Raw genomic sequence first — 17704 nt, forward strand, 5'->3', positions numbered from 1 at the left:
TCTATAGGAGAGCCAAAAAGTCAGGCAGAGAAAGGGACCTTACCAACTCTAGAGTTTGGGCGACAAGTCAGACTAAAGCAAATGATAATGTTCAAAGGTATTTGCTCACAAAGCACCCACAGACTTGGATGCTGAGTGTCCTTGAAGCTCTCCATGCCTTCTTATCCATTCCCTCCCTTAGACACTCAAGTCTTTACTGAGTATTGACCATGTACTGGGCACCATGACAGATAACCAGAATAGAATGGTGACAGAAACCCAAGGGGGTTAGAAAAAAGTGGTCTTTTTGTGGATAAAAATGGGAAACTGGAACTCTGTGCATTGGATGCATGGCAGTGCAAGACAATTACCTTCAATGGCTGCTTCAAATAGCTTAAAGGAGACAACTTGTTGGAAAGCAGATGTCGCAACTGTAAAAGCAACAAAGAAATACTGAGATACACACATTCAATCATTCATAGGCAAATCCAGAGAAAAACTGCAGACTAAAACTATTACTTAACAGTAGTGTTTCCTGGAAGTTAATAGACTGTGAGTATGGGTATCTGATGAAAGGATTTTGTCTTTTGTTTCCTTTATTTCTTTTTTCATGTATAAACAAATTTAGAATTAAATGAAAAACAGCAGTACCAAAAGCCATAATCATTCAGATTGTAGACATTAGTAATTGGCAATAAATGCCAAATTGAAGTTGATCTTTGAAGTGAAGAGTTTCCTAACCATGTGATTTGTACAAATGAGAGAATTATTTAGGCCAATGAAGAACAGCAAATTGCTTCTTTGTAATCAGGGGTTTTGTGCATGTGCAACAATTGTGCTAATTATAAAATATTCTTACATTCTTATTTTTTAAAAAGAATTTACCTCTCTCAACAGAATTGCTCAATGATTGGGAAAAATAATAAAATGAGTTTTATTTAAATTTGTTCTATTATCTTTTACTCACACTGTTTGTCCCTTTCAGGAATTTAACTGTAGAAGCTATTTACTATAATAAAACTGTAGAACTGTAGAAGTAGATATATCTTTCAGTGTATCCTAAGTAAATGGATAAATTAAAGGAAAAAAAAGCAATTCACCCCTATGGAAAGTACTTTTGCTCTTTAATTATTGCCAAACCATAATATAATATAGAAAAATTAAAAGTAAAAACACTTTCCATTTTCTTTCTATAAAGTCACATTATAGGTTGTGACTTGTTCTGTATAGCTTATTACCAGCAGTAATGTTTAGTTCCTTTGTTTCCTGACTGAGGCTGCCTTTTATAAAATTAAAGAACTTTATTACAAAGGCACTCATAATCTAGCCGCTTCTATATGAAAAAGGGCCTCAGAACTGAACGGGAAGGGTTAGATGCCTGGGTTAGGGTATAAAGAGAGAAATGAATCACATACCTTACTATCCAAGAGCATTCCAAAACATAAGATGAAAAAACCCTTAAAAAGGAATAAATCACATGTTTTATCATTTCTGGAAAAGAAAGATTGTATATGTAACAGTATTCTATTCTATCACCCAACATTGGAGTTGTTTTCTTGTCGTCCCCCTGCTGGACTGTGGGTTCCTTGAAGGCAATTATACCGTGTGACCTCTACAATGCCTAGCATTACACAAAGTACTCAAAATTTTTTTTCATTGAATGTATAAATAACTTGTCAAGTGAATAAAGTTTTAAAGTAACACAAAACCTCATTTTCCCCTTTGTGTCATTCTAAACCCAAAACAAATAAATTCCATTCACTTCTATATCTTAGACTTTCTTTAGGATAGGCATTAAATAAACATCTGCTAAGCATCTCTGATGGCAGAGGCACCCTTTCCAGCCCAAGTGGAACCCTTGGCAGGGGCTTCCTTGGACCTGGAAATCCCCCTCCTAGGGCAAGCACCCTCAGTTTGTGCCTGTTCAGACAGTGTGTCAGCATGGGCTTGCCCTCAACAGAAGCTCCCCAAACCTGTCCCCATTAGGTAGGTGCTGTCCAAAGTTGCCATCTGTGTGACCACGTGAACATTCCCTGGTACACTGATGTGGGTGAAGAACCTGGTACTTTTAGGAGACAACTACTAAACATTTACTATGTGTCGGGCACTGTGGGAAATGCTAAATTATCTTATTTAATCCTTATATTTACTCTGATACAAGTAATAGCATTATCCCTGTCTAACATATGAAAGAATAAGTAATTTGTTAAAGATCACACAGTTGATAATGCGACATATTTGAGCCCAGGCCTATTTAAGTCCTGAGCTCAAAGGTTTAATTACCAGTCAGTCCCCTGAGTCATTGTGCAGAGGTGACCCAGCAAACTGTCACTGAACCAGGATTGATGGCTCCCTTCCAGATTCAGCAAATCCTAGACTACTTTGTCTACCTAGTCTCCAAACCCTCTCTGACTGTGGCACATAAAACCATTCTTTGCACCAGGGGTTGGCCTACTTTTCTGTAAAGAGCCAGGTAGTAAATATTTAGGTTTTAAAAGTCACACAAGTCTCTGTTGCAACTGCTTCACTCTGCTGGTGTAAGAAAGGCAGCCACAGATCATACGTGAAGAAATGGGGGTGGATCTGTTCCAATAAAACTTTATTTACAAAAGCAGCGCTGGCTGCAGCCTACCAGCTTCTGCTCCATTGTACTCTGGGGACTACCTTTGCACCACTCAGAGTCAACAAGTCCTCTTGATTTATTTCCCTTTCCCTGTGCACTTTTACATGAGTCTGCACTAGAGAAGAAGGACCGAATCAGCAGCAAGAGAGTTGAACGTTAGCTATGTGAAGTCTAACAGATTTAAATCCCTAGACTGGATTACTGAAGAAGGCTAATATTCTCCTTCAGTATGACAATAACTGTCGGGAAAATGCATCTGTTGTTTTTTTTTCCATTCCCTGTTGCCAGGCAGTTTTGGTTACAGTCCTGCTGGAGGCAGGGAAATAAGATAGCCTCTAGAGTTGTCTTACCAACCTCAGTTCCCTATAATTATTCCAGTTACCTGGTGGTATGATAACAGGTTATTCTTATTGTCCTCACCTGGAATGCATTGAGCAATGCAAAAATAACATGCCATGCCAGACTCTGGCTGTCCACCATTATTCCTATGCCAAAGCCCCAGGTGAGCCCCAGCAGAGGGGTCAGAATGAGGAGGCTCTTCCCCATGCGGACAACAGTGGCCTTGTGGTCCTGACTCAGTCTCTCTCCGACAGCAGGCCTGCAGAGCTTTGTGAGAACTAAGAGCACCACAACCAAATTCACAGCCACGATAGTCAGTGCAGGAACAACAAGTGGCAAGAGGGGCTTGCTCCCATCAGACCAGTTGAGCCAACACGTGCCTTTCTTTTTGTAGCCATTGCTAGGTTGCGTGACCACAATGGTGATGACAGATATAATAAGAGGACACCCATAGCCCAGGCAGAACCCGACAGCCATCATCAAAGGCATGGCCATGTGATGGAACACGAGGATGATCCGATAAGCCAGCAGGATGCCGAGCAGAAGCATCCAAAAGAACAGGGAGAGGTAGAAGAAGTGTGTCAAGAACACTGCAGCTATGCAGACTCCAGAAGGGTTTACCGTGGTGTCCACAGTGGTAGCAACAATAAACCAAACATCAGCAATCAGGAGGCACAGGTCTATGTTCACCATGCAAATATGACGTGTGTGCGAGGTTTGGTTTTTCTTGACCTCCTTCCAAAACAGAGCCTCGATGATCAGGCATAAGATGAGGCTTCCAATGGAGATGCCCAGCCCCAAAAAGGTGATCCATTTCACAGCTGGGATGATGGCAGGGGGGACAAAAGGTGACATCAGCATGGAGAACGAGGTCAGGTGAGTACACTGGCACATCACCGTATCTAGAGTTTCATTCACGAGGTAGCAGCCTGCATCGTTCCACTGCAAATGACTGAAATCCCAAAACACACAATGAGGCTGGCTCAGGTTTGACTCTATCTTAGAAAAACTCAGGAAAACTTCATTTAGGGAATAGTTTTGGATAACCATGGAGATCACGGGCCCATTGACCTGGACATTTCCAATTTTGGTAATGGGTAGAATGTTCCCCAGGGTCAGTGAGGCCATGCTGATAATAGTTTCTGGAAGGGACCCCTGGAATTGGTCTGACCCAATTAACACTCGGCCTCTGATGGGAATGGAAGAATTTGTGGGGAACATGTCAGTCTGATAGCTGTAACCTGTCTTATGTTGGCTTTCAGATACAGGAATCCCTTTCCAGTTAATGAATTCTCGAGAAAAATTCAGAGGCAGAGCTGTTGGAGGCACCAGAACGCTGATGTTTTCCAATGTCTCTAGTAACCGTGAGCTGACATGGTTTTCTTCCTGCAGTAAAACTGTCCAGTTGGTGACTGCTGTTGAATTAAGGATGTGGTCAGCTATACTGATGACATCCTGAAATGCAAGGATGAGAATCAGTTTGTATTTTGAGTAAATGGGTAAGAAGACTAACAGTGAGTAGTCATTAGTACTAAGTACAGAAAAATTGCCTTGAGAATCAGCTCAGTTGAGGATCACGTTAAAACTCCTCAGTGAAATTCAGCTCAGTGGCTCTGTACAGTGGAAGCTTTGGGTTAAGAAACTTGGGTCAACAGGATCATGTAAGTTCCCAGGTGAGCACCCTAGGGCATTGGTGTGCACACTGGGGTGTGAGCATGGATGAGGAAGAATCCCACAATTGGGCTGCAGAAGGGTGCACTTCCTGAGGTGGTGAACATGGCTGCAGTACTCCTCAGCTCACAGGGGCACATTGCTGCTTACAGCTTTCCCACGTTAGGCTTGTTTTGCTAACATCAGGAGTTCTAAAGTCATGTCATGGACTTTCACGTTTTAATTCATGTGTATTTATTATTTTTGTTTAATAGAGGAGAGAATATAAGTAAAAACCTTTAAAAATGGAGGCAAGCAACAAGGAAGTATGGAATTGTTGTCAGTTTTAAGAATCAGTCTTAGTTTGAGAGATTCCTTTTCCAAACCAGTGCTTGAAAATGATTCCTTTGTCCCTCATGATCCTCTGCCCTTCTTAGGAGCCTGGTTTTCAGGCATTCGGCTGCAAATGTCTGCCACTCGGGCCCTGCATTACCCTAACCGAGCCCTCCGCAGCTTCTGGCCCAGAATCCCACAGTTCATTTCTTCAACTGCCTTCAGGAAGCTCTGCCTTCTTTTTGTTTGTGTCTGCCTGCTCTATTTTGCTCTTTAATTAATTTTTAGCCTTTTTGTGTCATTTTGTTATAGTTGGTCTCTTGCAAACAACACATGGTTAAACTCTTAAAAATAATCTGAGCATCTTTTATTTGATTCAGGGAGCTTAACTGATCATATTTAATGTCATGTCTGATATTATATAATTCAATTTGCCAAAATATTACATACTTTTTAGAGAGGGGATGGGAGGGAGAAAGAGAGGGAAAAGACATTAACGTGACAGAGAAACATCAATCTGTTGCCTCATATGTGTAACCCAACCAGGAATTGAACCCACAGCCTAAGCATGTGCCCTGACTGGAGACTGAACGTGCAACCTTTCATTTTGTGGGACAATACCCGACCAACTGAGCCACAATGGTCAGGGAAAAATATTATGTACTTAACATGAAATGCATACATCCAAAATGTTTCAGAGGACACTTACTTAATAAATGCTTATTGAGCACCTGCTGCATGTCACTTGCCAGTCTTCTAGGCACTGACAGAATACCTAAAATGTAGGCAGTGTCTATTCTAGAGTGACCAGATTACAGACTTTTTCTATTTGCTTATTTGCATCTCTTTTAGTGATCAATTCTTATTTCTATAATTTTAAGTTAATTTTAAAAGGTTCAAACCAAAGTATAAATTTCCCTGTCAAAACAGATGAAGCCTTAAAATATATATGACTAAAGTCAGAGTTTGTGGCCACAGACAGAACTGCGGGCGGCAAACAGGTATCAAAGAGCTGGCACCTGTGTCACACAGCATCATTGGGTGCAGAGCCTCATCCCTTTCTCTAAGCCAGCCTGCCGCCCAGCCAGCCTGTCTAGAGGATGCTCCTGTTATTTTGAACTTACAGAACAGATCTCATGAGTTCCTCGTACATGTGGAGGATGCAGTAAAAAAAATTGCACAAAAACTGTTGCATGGCCCTTCAGTCTTTTTTGAAAGTTTCCCCCAACTCAGGCTTTTGTCATTCCTCCCATGAGGTAGAGCATTAAAGTGGGCCCTTCAAAAACCTCATGCACTGTTGATGGGACTACAGATTGGTGCAGCCACCATGGAAAGCAGTTTGGAAGTTCCTTAAAAATTAATACTAGAACTATCATATTACCCAGCAATCCCTCTTCTGAGTATATGTCCAAAGAAAGGCAAAACACTAATTCAAAAGACGTGTGCATCCCTATGTTCACTGTGGCATATTCACAATAGTCAAGCTATGGAAGCAGCCTAAGTGTCCATCAAGAGACTGTTGGATAAAGAAACATGGCACATATATAAAATGGAATGTTACTTGGCCATAAAAAAGAATGAAATATTACCATTTGCAACAATATGGATGGACTTAGAAGGTACTATGCTAAGTGAAATAAGTCAGAGAAAGACAAATATCATATGATTTCACTTATTAGTGGAATTTAAAAAACAAAATAAATTCACAAATAAAACAGAAACAAACTGATAGGTATAGAGAACAAACTCGGGGTTGCCAGGTGGGAGGGATTTGTGGGACTAAATAAAAAAGGTGAAGGGATTAAGAAGTAGAAATTGGCAGTTACAAAATAGATAGTCACAGGTACATAAAGTACAGCATAGGGAATATAGTTAATAATATTATTATAACAACATTATGATACAGTGTCAGATGGGTACTAGACTTATCAGGGAAATCACCCTGTAAGTTACATAAATGTCTAACCACTATGCTGTACACCTGAAACTAATATAATATTGAATGTTAATTGTAATTAAATAATTAAAACAAAGTATTAAATGGTAGCAGTAATAAATAAAGTGGGCCCTTCAAGCATAGGCAGACCATACCTCCATTGTCGAATTGGACACCCTGAAGTGGCTTGCCAGTGACAGAGAGGAGACATTGCCCAGAATCGACACCACTGAATCCAGATTCCCAGCTGTGGTTGATGGGTTTTGCTGAACGATGACTGAAAGATTTCGCACCACGGATGACATTGCTGCCTCAGTGGCATTGCGTGCAATTGCACTGAAGCTCTAAGAAAAAGATGGTTCAGTTCTAAAAAAAATACATATGCTTGTGGTCCATCAGATTTAAGTCAGATTGCTTGACTACATCACTAACATTTATTTGTATAAGTGCATTACAATGTGGAATACTATGTAATGTTGATAACAATGGCCGTTACCCAGCGCTTCTGTGTTTCAGAGCTGGTACTCCCTGCACTACATGTTTTACCAGGGATTCCTTGATTTAATCCTTACACCACCCTTTGAGGGAGGTGCCATTAAGGAACCAGAAACTTGACAAGATTTATTTAAAGGCATTTTCATATAAGTTATTGTCCTAATTATATGGAGATTGGTGTTCAGAGAGATTCAGTGACTTTCCAAACAGTACCCAGCCGGAAGTGGCACTAAATCCTGTCATATTCACACTACTATGCTGAGAAATCCTTGTAGGATGGGAAGATAGAGGGACATACATGGAGATTTGACTCCACTTTGTCACTGGGTTTAGAATTTTACTTCTTCCTTGAGGCTCCCATCTGCTTCCTTCACTCTGGGAGAGCTTGGAAGGCTGTCAAAAATGGAAATTCCTTTTCAGTCAAAACAGGTGAATCAAGGAACCCAGATCCTATATGGTTTCCTTTCTGCTCTTCTTGGCTGACAGTGCTGTTCTTTGCCCAGGGCACCTGGGATCTGCCTGCCCTCACCCTCATGCCCTCAATAGGCACGGTCCACATCCATAACTAAGGCAGAGAAGGCAAGAGCAAGGATGGACCACAGAAGCCATCTGGTCCAATCTCCCTGCCCAGTTTACAGATGAGAAAACTGAGTTCCAAAGAGGGAGAAGTGAACATTCCACAGTCCTTTAACGAATACCATTGTGAGGTTCCGTACGGCAATAGCAGAGCCTCTGGCTGAGACAGAAGTTCTGCCTGACAGGGAGCTCTATTTGCAGAACAGTGCTGTGAACTAGTTTTTTCTATGACTTGGGTTCTAATTCTTCACCATATGCTCCTATCTATCTGCCTTAAGTACTTGAACCTTCCAAAGAGAACATCATGTGAAGGTCACAGTACTGGACTGGGAATCAAATGACCATGTTTCTACTTCAACACTATTACTATCAGAGGGACCAACTGTTAGCCACTTAGTCCTTCATCTCCTAATCTGTAAAAGGGGTTTGATAAAACAGATGACCCCTAAGATCCGCTGCAGTTGTATCATTCTATGTGGCTCACCTTTGGCTGACCCCAGCGCCTGCCCTGGTTTCTGATATGTATACATTCTCACTTGGACTAAGTCTACAACTTTTGACTCACACCTTCACATGGGTCTCTGATTCCCAGGCTTTCTGGACTTCTACCATCTATTATAGACTTCTTCAGCATTGATTCACTCAACTGCAGCACCTCTCCCTGCCAAAACCAGCAACTCTGACACTGTCTGAGCTTCTCAGCTGCCACTTCAACTCTGTCACTCATGCTCACACTTCTTGAGTTTACAAGGGTCTGAAGTCTCCCTTGCATTCTGTGTATTTATAAATGAGACAAACTGATGTATTTTATCCTCCACCTAGCCATGCTCAGTGGGAGGTACCCACTGTAATACTCAAAACCAGGGCAAGTCTGCAAGGCGGAAATGCTTTACCTTCTTCAGTTCTTCCAGCTGAGCGAGCACACAGGTCTCCCTAACGACCTGCCACCCAGAAGGCTGGCACTTGGCTGTGATGTTCCCGGTGTAGCCGCTGCTACAGGGAAGAGTATATTCATCATTCTTAAACCCAAATCCAAAAACAATGCTGTTACACTGAACTGGAAAAGAATGAAGCAGAGAGGGAAAATGTCTGTGAATATCCTGGCACTCTCTATAAATCATAAAGCTATGCTTAAGAAATCATATTTCCAGATACAATTCCCAGCAAAATTCAAGAGTAGGAAAAGCTTAACTTTGATGCCCAGCTTCATCCCTATCAGCATCCTCCTCTCCCTCCTTATGCCCTACTCTCTGTGAGGCTGGTCCTTTCCCTCCAAGTGCCTGATCTGTGCCAGTAATCCTACTTTTAGTGGGCTATCAACTAATATGTGCTAATATTCAGTGAAAATAAGACAGGTGTGACCCCTCCCAGCAAATATTTTTGCTCTTTAAGGGAGTGCTAGAAAACCAAAAGGTCTTCCAAACACTATGGAACAAAGCAGTGACAATATGGTTAAAAGATGGACAGTTCCCAGTTGGGGGTAACATGTCCTACATTGTACCCCTTTAAGAGCTTCCACATTGTGACCAAAACACTAGTTACTCTTGCAGCTGACCCTTAATAATATAGTCTCCCCGTGATCGGGACTGGGAGGGGACCTTGAATGGAAGATCCACAAGAGCTGTGTGTTTTTCATGTGTTTTCCCTATTGCTGTGTCCTAAGTGCCTAGACACTTTAAACACTTAGTAAATACTTGTTTAATACGTGCTGTTAAAAGGGGCACACATTTTGATAAGACAGGTTTAAGACTGAATGTAAAGAAGCAAAAGAGAAAAAAAGATACCTGAAGAAATGAAGCAGTGTGTGTGTGTGTTTGTGTCTCTGTGTGCTTGTGTGTCTGTGTGAGTGTTAAAGATGTGGATATATGCATTCTTTCCTTGGTTTCTGGACTATTACTCAGGAATATTGCCAGCCCCAGAGATATTTCAACATGTGTACCAGTAAACTATTGCTGAGTCATTTCCGTCATAGCCAGCAGTGAAACCAATCTTCCACAACATTTATAGTGGAGATCAGATCACTGATTAGCAAGGGTCTGAATTAGTCAGCTGAAATTGAATTTCATGGTAAACAGTGGCCCATTTTTACTGAAAGTCAGTCTTAAAATAACTCTGTTTCAGAAACCTCTCCAATCTACTTCCTAAAGATGTGAATGAGCTACCAATTAAAGGACTCCCTTAAGCTAAACAGAGGGTGGGAATTTAGGGTTACCTTCTCCAAATACTCTGAAAGAGTCATCTTCTAGTGGAAACAGTTTCTGAAGGCCTTCCTTAGCCTTCTCAGCCATCTGCTCAATGGCTGACAGCAGCTCAGACGCGCTGCTGGAGCCAACAACTTCATACCCAACAATGATGCTTCCATCTCTGTAATGATTACGTGGAAAGGAAAGTGAGATTCATTCATTCAGTCAGTCAAAGTCTACTCGGTGTGTGCATGGCATTCGGTCCATAAACGTATGTCAAACATATTTGGTCTCTGCTTTCATGCAGTTTACATTCTGCTAGAGAAGGCAAGGCAAATAAGAAACAAGTAACCACCATGTATAAGTATGTATACAATATATAATATATACATTGTGTTTTATTAAGTGTTATGGGAGACAGGTACAATGATAAGACTAGCATGTAGATGTGAGGCCCTCTTTAAATAAAACTGGTCGGGAAAGGTTTCTCTGTGCAGAGGGTCTTTGAAGCTGAGGCCTGAATAACGAGAAGAAAAGGCCAGTGGTGCAGAGACCATTGGGACAACACGCCAACACATGCATGGGCCTGAGGCGGGAAAATATCTATGAGATCTATGAGCTTGACAGATTTAAATACTAGATGTCAAGTGAAGAATTGGGATTGCTTCTCAATGCCTAAAGGTTTCAGTGTGGACTTTAAGAACCCCAGGTGAAAATAAGTTAACTATTGAATATATCAATTTAAGTCAGAAGACAAAACAAAGAAAGACAGGCATAACTATTCAGTGAGCAAGAGAGTGATGGGTAGGAGATCATGTTAGAGGGGTTGCCAGAAACTGGATCACAGAGGGCCCTAGAGTTTGAATGTTATTTTTTATTAAAATGTTTTATTCTTTATTAAAAGTCAGTGAAATGATCAGACTTGTTGTTTAAGATTATTACTGTGTCTGATGTATAGAAAATAAACTAAAGGGAGGCAAGAAGGGAAGCAGAAAGACTAGGTAGGAGAGAGGAAATGATGGTGAGAACTAGTTGGGTAGCAGTGCCTGTGGGAGAAATGGCCAGATTCCTGTTGTGTTTGAAGACTGAGCCATGGGAACTGCTAATGGAGCAGATTTCAAGTAAGGGAGAAAGACACTAGTCAAGGATGACTGCAAGGAATGGACCCGTTGTAGTACTTCATAAAGGGGGTGTTACTGGGCAATGAAAGGAAGGGAGCACTGACACTCAGAAAAACAAGGGTGAATCTCAAAGACAATATGCTGAATGAAAGAAGCCAGATGCACAAATACTATGCACTATGTGACTCCATTTATGTGCAATTCCAGATGAGGCAAAATTAGCTCATGTTGGCTAAAATAAGATCAGCGGTAATTTCTGGTATGGGTAGAGGTGGGCATGGAGATTAGCTAGAAGGAGGCACAAGGGAACTTTAGGGGGGATGGAAAAGTTTTGTGTGGATAGGAGGTAGCTTCTACAAGCATTTGTGAGAGTTTACTAATCTGTATATTTAAGGTCAGAACACATCACTGGATGTAAATTATACCTCAATAAAAAAGTTTCAGGATGACTCCTAGCTTTGGGTCTGTGCAACTGGGAAAATGGCAACACTGTAACTGAGGTGGGAGAAGTAGGTTTAAGGTTACGAGGAGACCAGCTGGAGGACCCCCATTTTTGACACGTTATGTTTGACATGCCTACTGGTGCATCAAGTGGAGACCATAATAGGCTGTTGGATATTTGGGTCAGAAGTTTAGAAGAGAGGCCGAGCTTGAGTAATACATTAGGAAACTATCAGCTTACAGGTGGTGTTTGAAGTCATGAAAGTGAGTGAGATAACATGTATTAATTAAGTTAATTCTGCAGTAACTTCATGAGATAAACACTGTATTATCCCCACTTTGTAGATAAGGGAGCTGAGTCCCAAAGAGAAGTTGAGTCAGGTAATTATTAATTATTCATTATTAATTGATGGATTAGAATTTCTGACACCCCGAAGCTCAAATTCTTAGTCACTACATTGAATTACCACTCATGATGTATAAATTAATCCAAATACATTTTTATGTAGTGATAATCATAATATCTTTGCATTGATATGGCCCTGTTATTATATTCTTTGTTTTAAAGAAAAATTTTTAATTGATTTTAGACAGAGGGAGGGAGAAAGAGAGAGAGAGAAACACTGATTTGTTGTTCCATATATTTACACATTTATCGGTTGTTTCTTGTATGTGCCCTGACCAGAATCAAACCCACGGCCTTGGTGTATCAGAACGATGCTCTAATCAACTGAGCTGTATTTTCCTGCCTACTTATTTCATTTGATTTAATAAGGTTAAATCAAGTTCCACAAGTATTAACAGTCCTGTTTGACAGATAAATAAGTTGAGACAGTGAGAAATTAAATCATATAGTAAATTGAAAACCCTACATAGTTGTATTTTATAGACTTAATGCTTATGTTAACAGTGATTTTCACAAAAATTATTGGAGACAGCTTATAAGATATATATTATGGAATATATGTTAGAAGTATAAATGGAAAACCAGGACCACAAAAAAGAAAAACATGAATATGGAATATAAAAATTATTGTGATTGAGTTTTAATTTTGTCCATGAGTTCAATGACAGTAAAGTTTAACAGGAAAAAATCATTTAAGAAGTCAAGTCCTCTGACTTCTAAGTCACTTCCTCTTCCAAGCAGACTATAAATAGTTGGTAATCAATACACACATGGTTAACTAACCAAGTAGCTTTGGAATTAAAGTATAAACAAAAGGATGATTTACTAAATATCTCTTTATTTGCTGTAGACAATGACTGTGGGGTTTTGGACTATGGCATATACATGATATCTACACAAAGATACCCTATTTGATCCAAAGCCTCCCTCTGGCTCCCAATTACATGGCATGCCCGCTGTGGTCATGGAAGGAGAAAGTCCATCCCTCCACCACCCTCACCCCCACCCCTCACTCCTTCCCACACCCCAGGGTCCCCTGCTTCCTTCCAAGTTTCGCCCCACTACTGGGGGTTTTCTTTTCTATTCTCTGATCCAGAGCTTTGAGAATGCCATTTAATATGTTAAGTTTCTAAACTCATTTACATGAGAATATATGCTTTCCTTTTCACACCTTTTAAAGCATGACAGACTTTTGTCCAGTTTTGGTAAGAATCCCACTACAAAGACCACGTCTGACCTATTTTCTGTCAGAGGCACCTGGCGACAGCACGAGGCAATCTGTGGGGCTGGTGCACAAACCTGAGTGCCCTTGATTTGGGCATTGTGTTACTTACCGAAACTGAATGACACGAGCCGACTCAAAGCCTTGAATTCTTTTGTATGTTTCTTTAAGCTTACGAAAAAAAAGGGGGCAATATGTTGATCTTTGTCCCCACACAAGAAAAACATTTGAGCAAAACATAGATGCAGGCAATAAATAAACCAACAGAAGCACTGAGCAAAGGAAAAAAAGATACAGTGGGAGGTAGTCACACATTATAAAATGACAATTAAGAATGTACACACATACATAATTTATTTGTGAGGTTGCTGACAAAAATTGAAAAATCAACTGCTTAGGCTCAAAGATGAATTGAGTGCCAGATAAAATAATAAATTCACCCAAAATTTATTTTATCCTCCCCACAAATAAGCCTTTTTATAGATGCTTAAACGGAATCTATCTGCCAAGTCTCTGTGCACGTCTTCAGCGAGACCCGCACCTGAACCACTGTCCCAGGCTGAGGTGCTCTGGTCGAGTTTTATGTGACTTCACAATGAAGCCCAGGACTTTGCCCAGGAATTCTCTGCAGCCTCTAATGAGAGAGGTTTCTTTACAGAACCAATTCCAGATGCTGACACTCGAGCTTAGATCATGAAAAATTTCTTTTGACAAATATAAAAACAGAAAGTAATCAAGAAGCCTTGGCTCAATATTACTCAAGTAAATGAACAAAACTGAACACAGAAGAAGTGAACAGGATTCAACTGCTAAGCTCTCTCAGGGAGAAAATGTTCAAAGTGCATCAGTTAAGGGCAGAGTGATTAGCTACTATGTAATAGCCCAATGAAAAGAAATAATAGAGAATATATATTAAATAAACATGTTGAATTGAAAACATCTGAACTTATGTTTAGCCAACATTTTTTTTATGCCATAAGTAGAAGGTGCTTACTTGAACTTCAATTCCAGTGGTATATTTGGAGTATACAGCAGAAGATGAATTCAAAAGGTCTTTTGTAAATCTTTCATTAATTTTGAAAGTGCCCCAAACTTCTATGGGAAAAATATATAGATATAAAAATTACTCATTTGATTTTATTATAGCATAAAATTGCAGAAGTACAACTTGGAACCCATCTATTCAACATCAGTCTTTCAATTTGTTTTCGTAACGAATGTTCACCTAAAGCAACACCGGAAGCGCACAACAAGAATTTCCAACTGTGGTTTGGAACATTATGGGAAAGTGCTGGTAACACAGACAACCTTGTCAGTACAAAAATGTGTGACCACTCACATGTGACTTTAAAAAAGCAGTCTTAACACTGCAATATATCCCCATCTATTCACGGAGCTTAAACATCGCCCTATTAAAAATTTTTAAAACAAACAAAAAATATTCTGCACTGGGGCAGATCGTTTCCCATCTCCGTGTGGACATATCTTCTCTATCCTTCATTCAGGGCCTAGTGAAAGCCTCCTTTCCAAAGCCTTCGCTGACTCTAGATACAAAGAGTCTCTCCTTTAAATTCCCGCAATACTTTATCCATAGCTGCCTTACAGCTTCTTGCACTCACACATCTATTTGTGAACATGTTTCAGGGATGTGTGTCCCCACTCTACTTCAGGAAGCTCCTTATCAGTGTTATTCCTGTCTGCTCCATTTTTGTATCTTTAGAAGATGGACCAGACATGGACCACCTTTCAAACAGTAGGCTTTCATCAACACTGCTGAAGAAATTACATTGTCTCCTTTCTTGTGTTGACATCCTGGCCTTTCCACATAGCCTGCTAATTCATCGATAGCAAGAGAAATGGTTCATTGTGACCTCCCAGAATTTGCCCAGCTCTGGCTGTAAAGATGGTGCTTATAAATACATGTTGCCTTAACCTAAATCGCTGCAGTCCTGGGAAGAGGAGCCCAGGGTACCCTTGAAAACTGGGCTATTGCTGGTCCTCCCTCACTCTTTGCTCAGCTCTACCAAAATCCACAGCTTCAGGATAACTGGACTAGTTTTTGGAAAACTTCTTCAAGTCTTTCAAGCCCTGCGCCCACATCACTGGGCTCACCACTTCATTCACTGAACAAAACCCTAAGTCACCAGGAGCTCCCTCAGCTTCCATTGGTTACTAAGGCTATACTTTAGACTTTTGTTTTGGCATTGCATTCAGTACATGAATTTGTTGGCGATTTAAAGCATTACCTTCAGTATAATCACTATGCATCCCTCCTTGCTTTTATACTCCTACACTTCTCTTTACTGAAAATTGTTGATGAAAGAGTTGAAACGAGGTAGGAAGAAAAATTGTATTTACTCAAGCAGTTTCCTGACCTGGGATTTCAGTGAATCTCGTTAAATCTCAAAAGAAGCATAGATGTGCAGAGCTGAGCTGGAGCTAGGTTGAAGTGGTGCCCAAAGACAGACTTGGATTTCTGAATTTTCAGCACCAGCGCAGCTCTCACTGTGTCCAGCCAAACCTAGCAGGGTATGTCATCTCTGCCCTTCAACCTCCTTGCAAACGCTAGCTCTGCTCAGGGAGACAGAGAAACACATCCACAAAGAGCTAGAGTCCCCCTTCTGTCACATGTTGTGTTAGAAGAGGCCCCAGCCCAGGGATCCCCTCCTGGTATCTTCATGTGCTTACTTGTTCTCTCACAGAAATTGACACTCTGGGTGAGGTTACTGAGGTGACAGTCACAACTCTGAAGTGATCCAGCCATGTGAAGGTAGCATTTCTGGGGATCGAGGCAGGAAGGAGGAAACCAGGAATAGCCATCCTCACAGGCACACTGTAAGAACCCATTCTGGTTGCTGCAGTCTGCACAAAAAACAGAGCTTGGTTTCATGGGGCCTGGTTAATAAATTGAATACAGCTGAATTCTGATCCTTGGCTCTGACTTAGACTTTGAATCAGGGATTTCTCATCAAAAGCTGGAAGGATGGAGCCCTGAGGCTGCTGCTGTTGCTGCTGGACTGGGCACCATACTTTTTGAGAACCCTCATTTTCAACAAATCATTGAACTTCCCTGGTCATTAGTGCTGTTTGCCAGGTATCATATGCTCTCTTCCAGGGCTGCATAACCTGGCCTCTGAGGTTGACTGGGGCCATGAAACCAGTTCTGACCAGTAAGTCGTGGGCAGAATTAGTGTGTGTCACTCCTGAGTTAGAAAATTGAACTGCCAATGTCAAGCCTTCCAGAGCTCCTTTTTCCCCTTTGTCTCTAAGTGGGCATATCTGAGAAGTCTCTGATTCATCAGCCTGGGTCCCCAAGGGACCACCACAAACTCAGCCCCTCTGCAACCTGTAATGGACATGTAGCACAAAGAAGAAACAAAACATTTATTCTTGTAAGCCACAGACGGTGCAGAGACAATTGTTTTCACATTACAGCATAACCTACCCTATGCCAACTGATATGCCCACCTTCCCCATTTCCACTCTCAGTCCCCAGAGAGCTGACTTACACGTGGTTGCCTTTGCTCTGATAATCTTCATTGGCCCATGCAGCCATAATGATGGAGAATTCAGAAGATTCAAAAAATTCCTCAACTCTCTTTTCTCCTTGGAGTCTCTATAAGCCACCTGAAGCAGCAGCTCATATTCCTGCACTGGGTCTAAAGAGAGAAGACAGTCAGAAGCCTCCTTCGCAGTCGAGGAGGGAAATACTGCAGAGAAGGGGGCCACGAGGCAGTCACCAGATTCAGCCTAGAGGTCACAGATGATTCCACACTGCTTGTCACTGACTTCTGCTCATCCAGACATTGACTGAAAATGAGTGTCCAGGACAAGCACATGCAGACTGTCCCCCATACACCTGACATATGTTCACCCTCTCATTTCTGTCAGTCCAGCTGTTCCCACAGTCTCTGACCCACCCCTGCATCACCCTCCTGACTTGACACACTTCCTCAGGACACATCCAGAGTAGAGTTTCAAGTGTCAAGGCTGAAGGGAGAAGAGGTAAGAAAATCCTTGTCACCCTCCTTTTCACCTTCCCCTGCCCTATGGTCTGAATCATGCCTCCTACCTCTTAGCTCTGTACCTCAAATTCACTATGTGTAACATAGATGATCATTGTATCTAACTCAGAGGGACAGTGTGAGGATTTAATTCATCTAATGCATTTAAAATGATGCATGGTAGATAGTAACAAGTCAATAAATACCAGCTGTGTTATTACTATCAGAGAAAATGTATTCATGACATTCCAAATTAAATTTTTGTTTCATTTTCCTGAAGAACTATATAGCCTTGCACGGGGCTAAGTTCTATGGCACTATCGGCACATCATTGTTCAGCAAATTCACCAAAGAAAGGCTGGTGAACAACCATCTGTGTGCATCACTGTTTCCATG

The 17704-nt window shown here is 41.2% G+C and overlaps 1 protein-coding gene across 7 annotated transcripts in view; it reads right to left on the reverse strand.

Moving 5' to 3' along the window:
- The window catches only part of ADGRF1 (adhesion G protein-coupled receptor F1), a 43897-nt gene that overhangs the window by 13415 nt on the left and 12778 nt on the right, over positions 1-17704 (reverse strand). For 4 of the 7 annotated variants that reach the window (XM_036024197.1, XM_028510266.2, XM_036024194.1 and 1 more), the window contains exons 4-13: positions 16814-16963; positions 15993-16166; positions 14299-14399; positions 13417-13475; positions 10144-10295; positions 8825-8988; positions 7016-7204; positions 3023-4396; positions 1395-1436; positions 351-410 (exon numbers count right to left, since the gene is read on the reverse strand). In XM_036024197.1, coding sequence (XP_035880090.1) covers positions 351-410; positions 1395-1436; positions 3023-4396; positions 7016-7204; positions 8825-8988; positions 10144-10295; positions 13417-13475; positions 14299-14399; positions 15993-16166; positions 16814-16963 — 2465 coding nt within the window. Of the gene's footprint in view, positions 1-350; positions 411-1394; positions 1437-3022; positions 4397-7015; positions 7205-8504; positions 8705-8824; positions 8989-10143; positions 10296-13416; positions 13476-14298; positions 14400-15992; positions 16167-16813; positions 16964-17704 lie in introns of those variants that run through there. The other 3 variants (XM_036024198.1, XM_036024196.1, XR_004902761.1) reach the window with 3 other exon arrangements.

The sequence above is a fragment of the Phyllostomus discolor genome, chromosome 4 (assembly GCF_004126475.2).
Source record: "Phyllostomus discolor isolate MPI-MPIP mPhyDis1 chromosome 4, mPhyDis1.pri.v3, whole genome shotgun sequence".
Lineage (NCBI taxonomy): Eukaryota > Metazoa > Chordata > Mammalia > Chiroptera > Phyllostomidae > Phyllostomus > Phyllostomus discolor.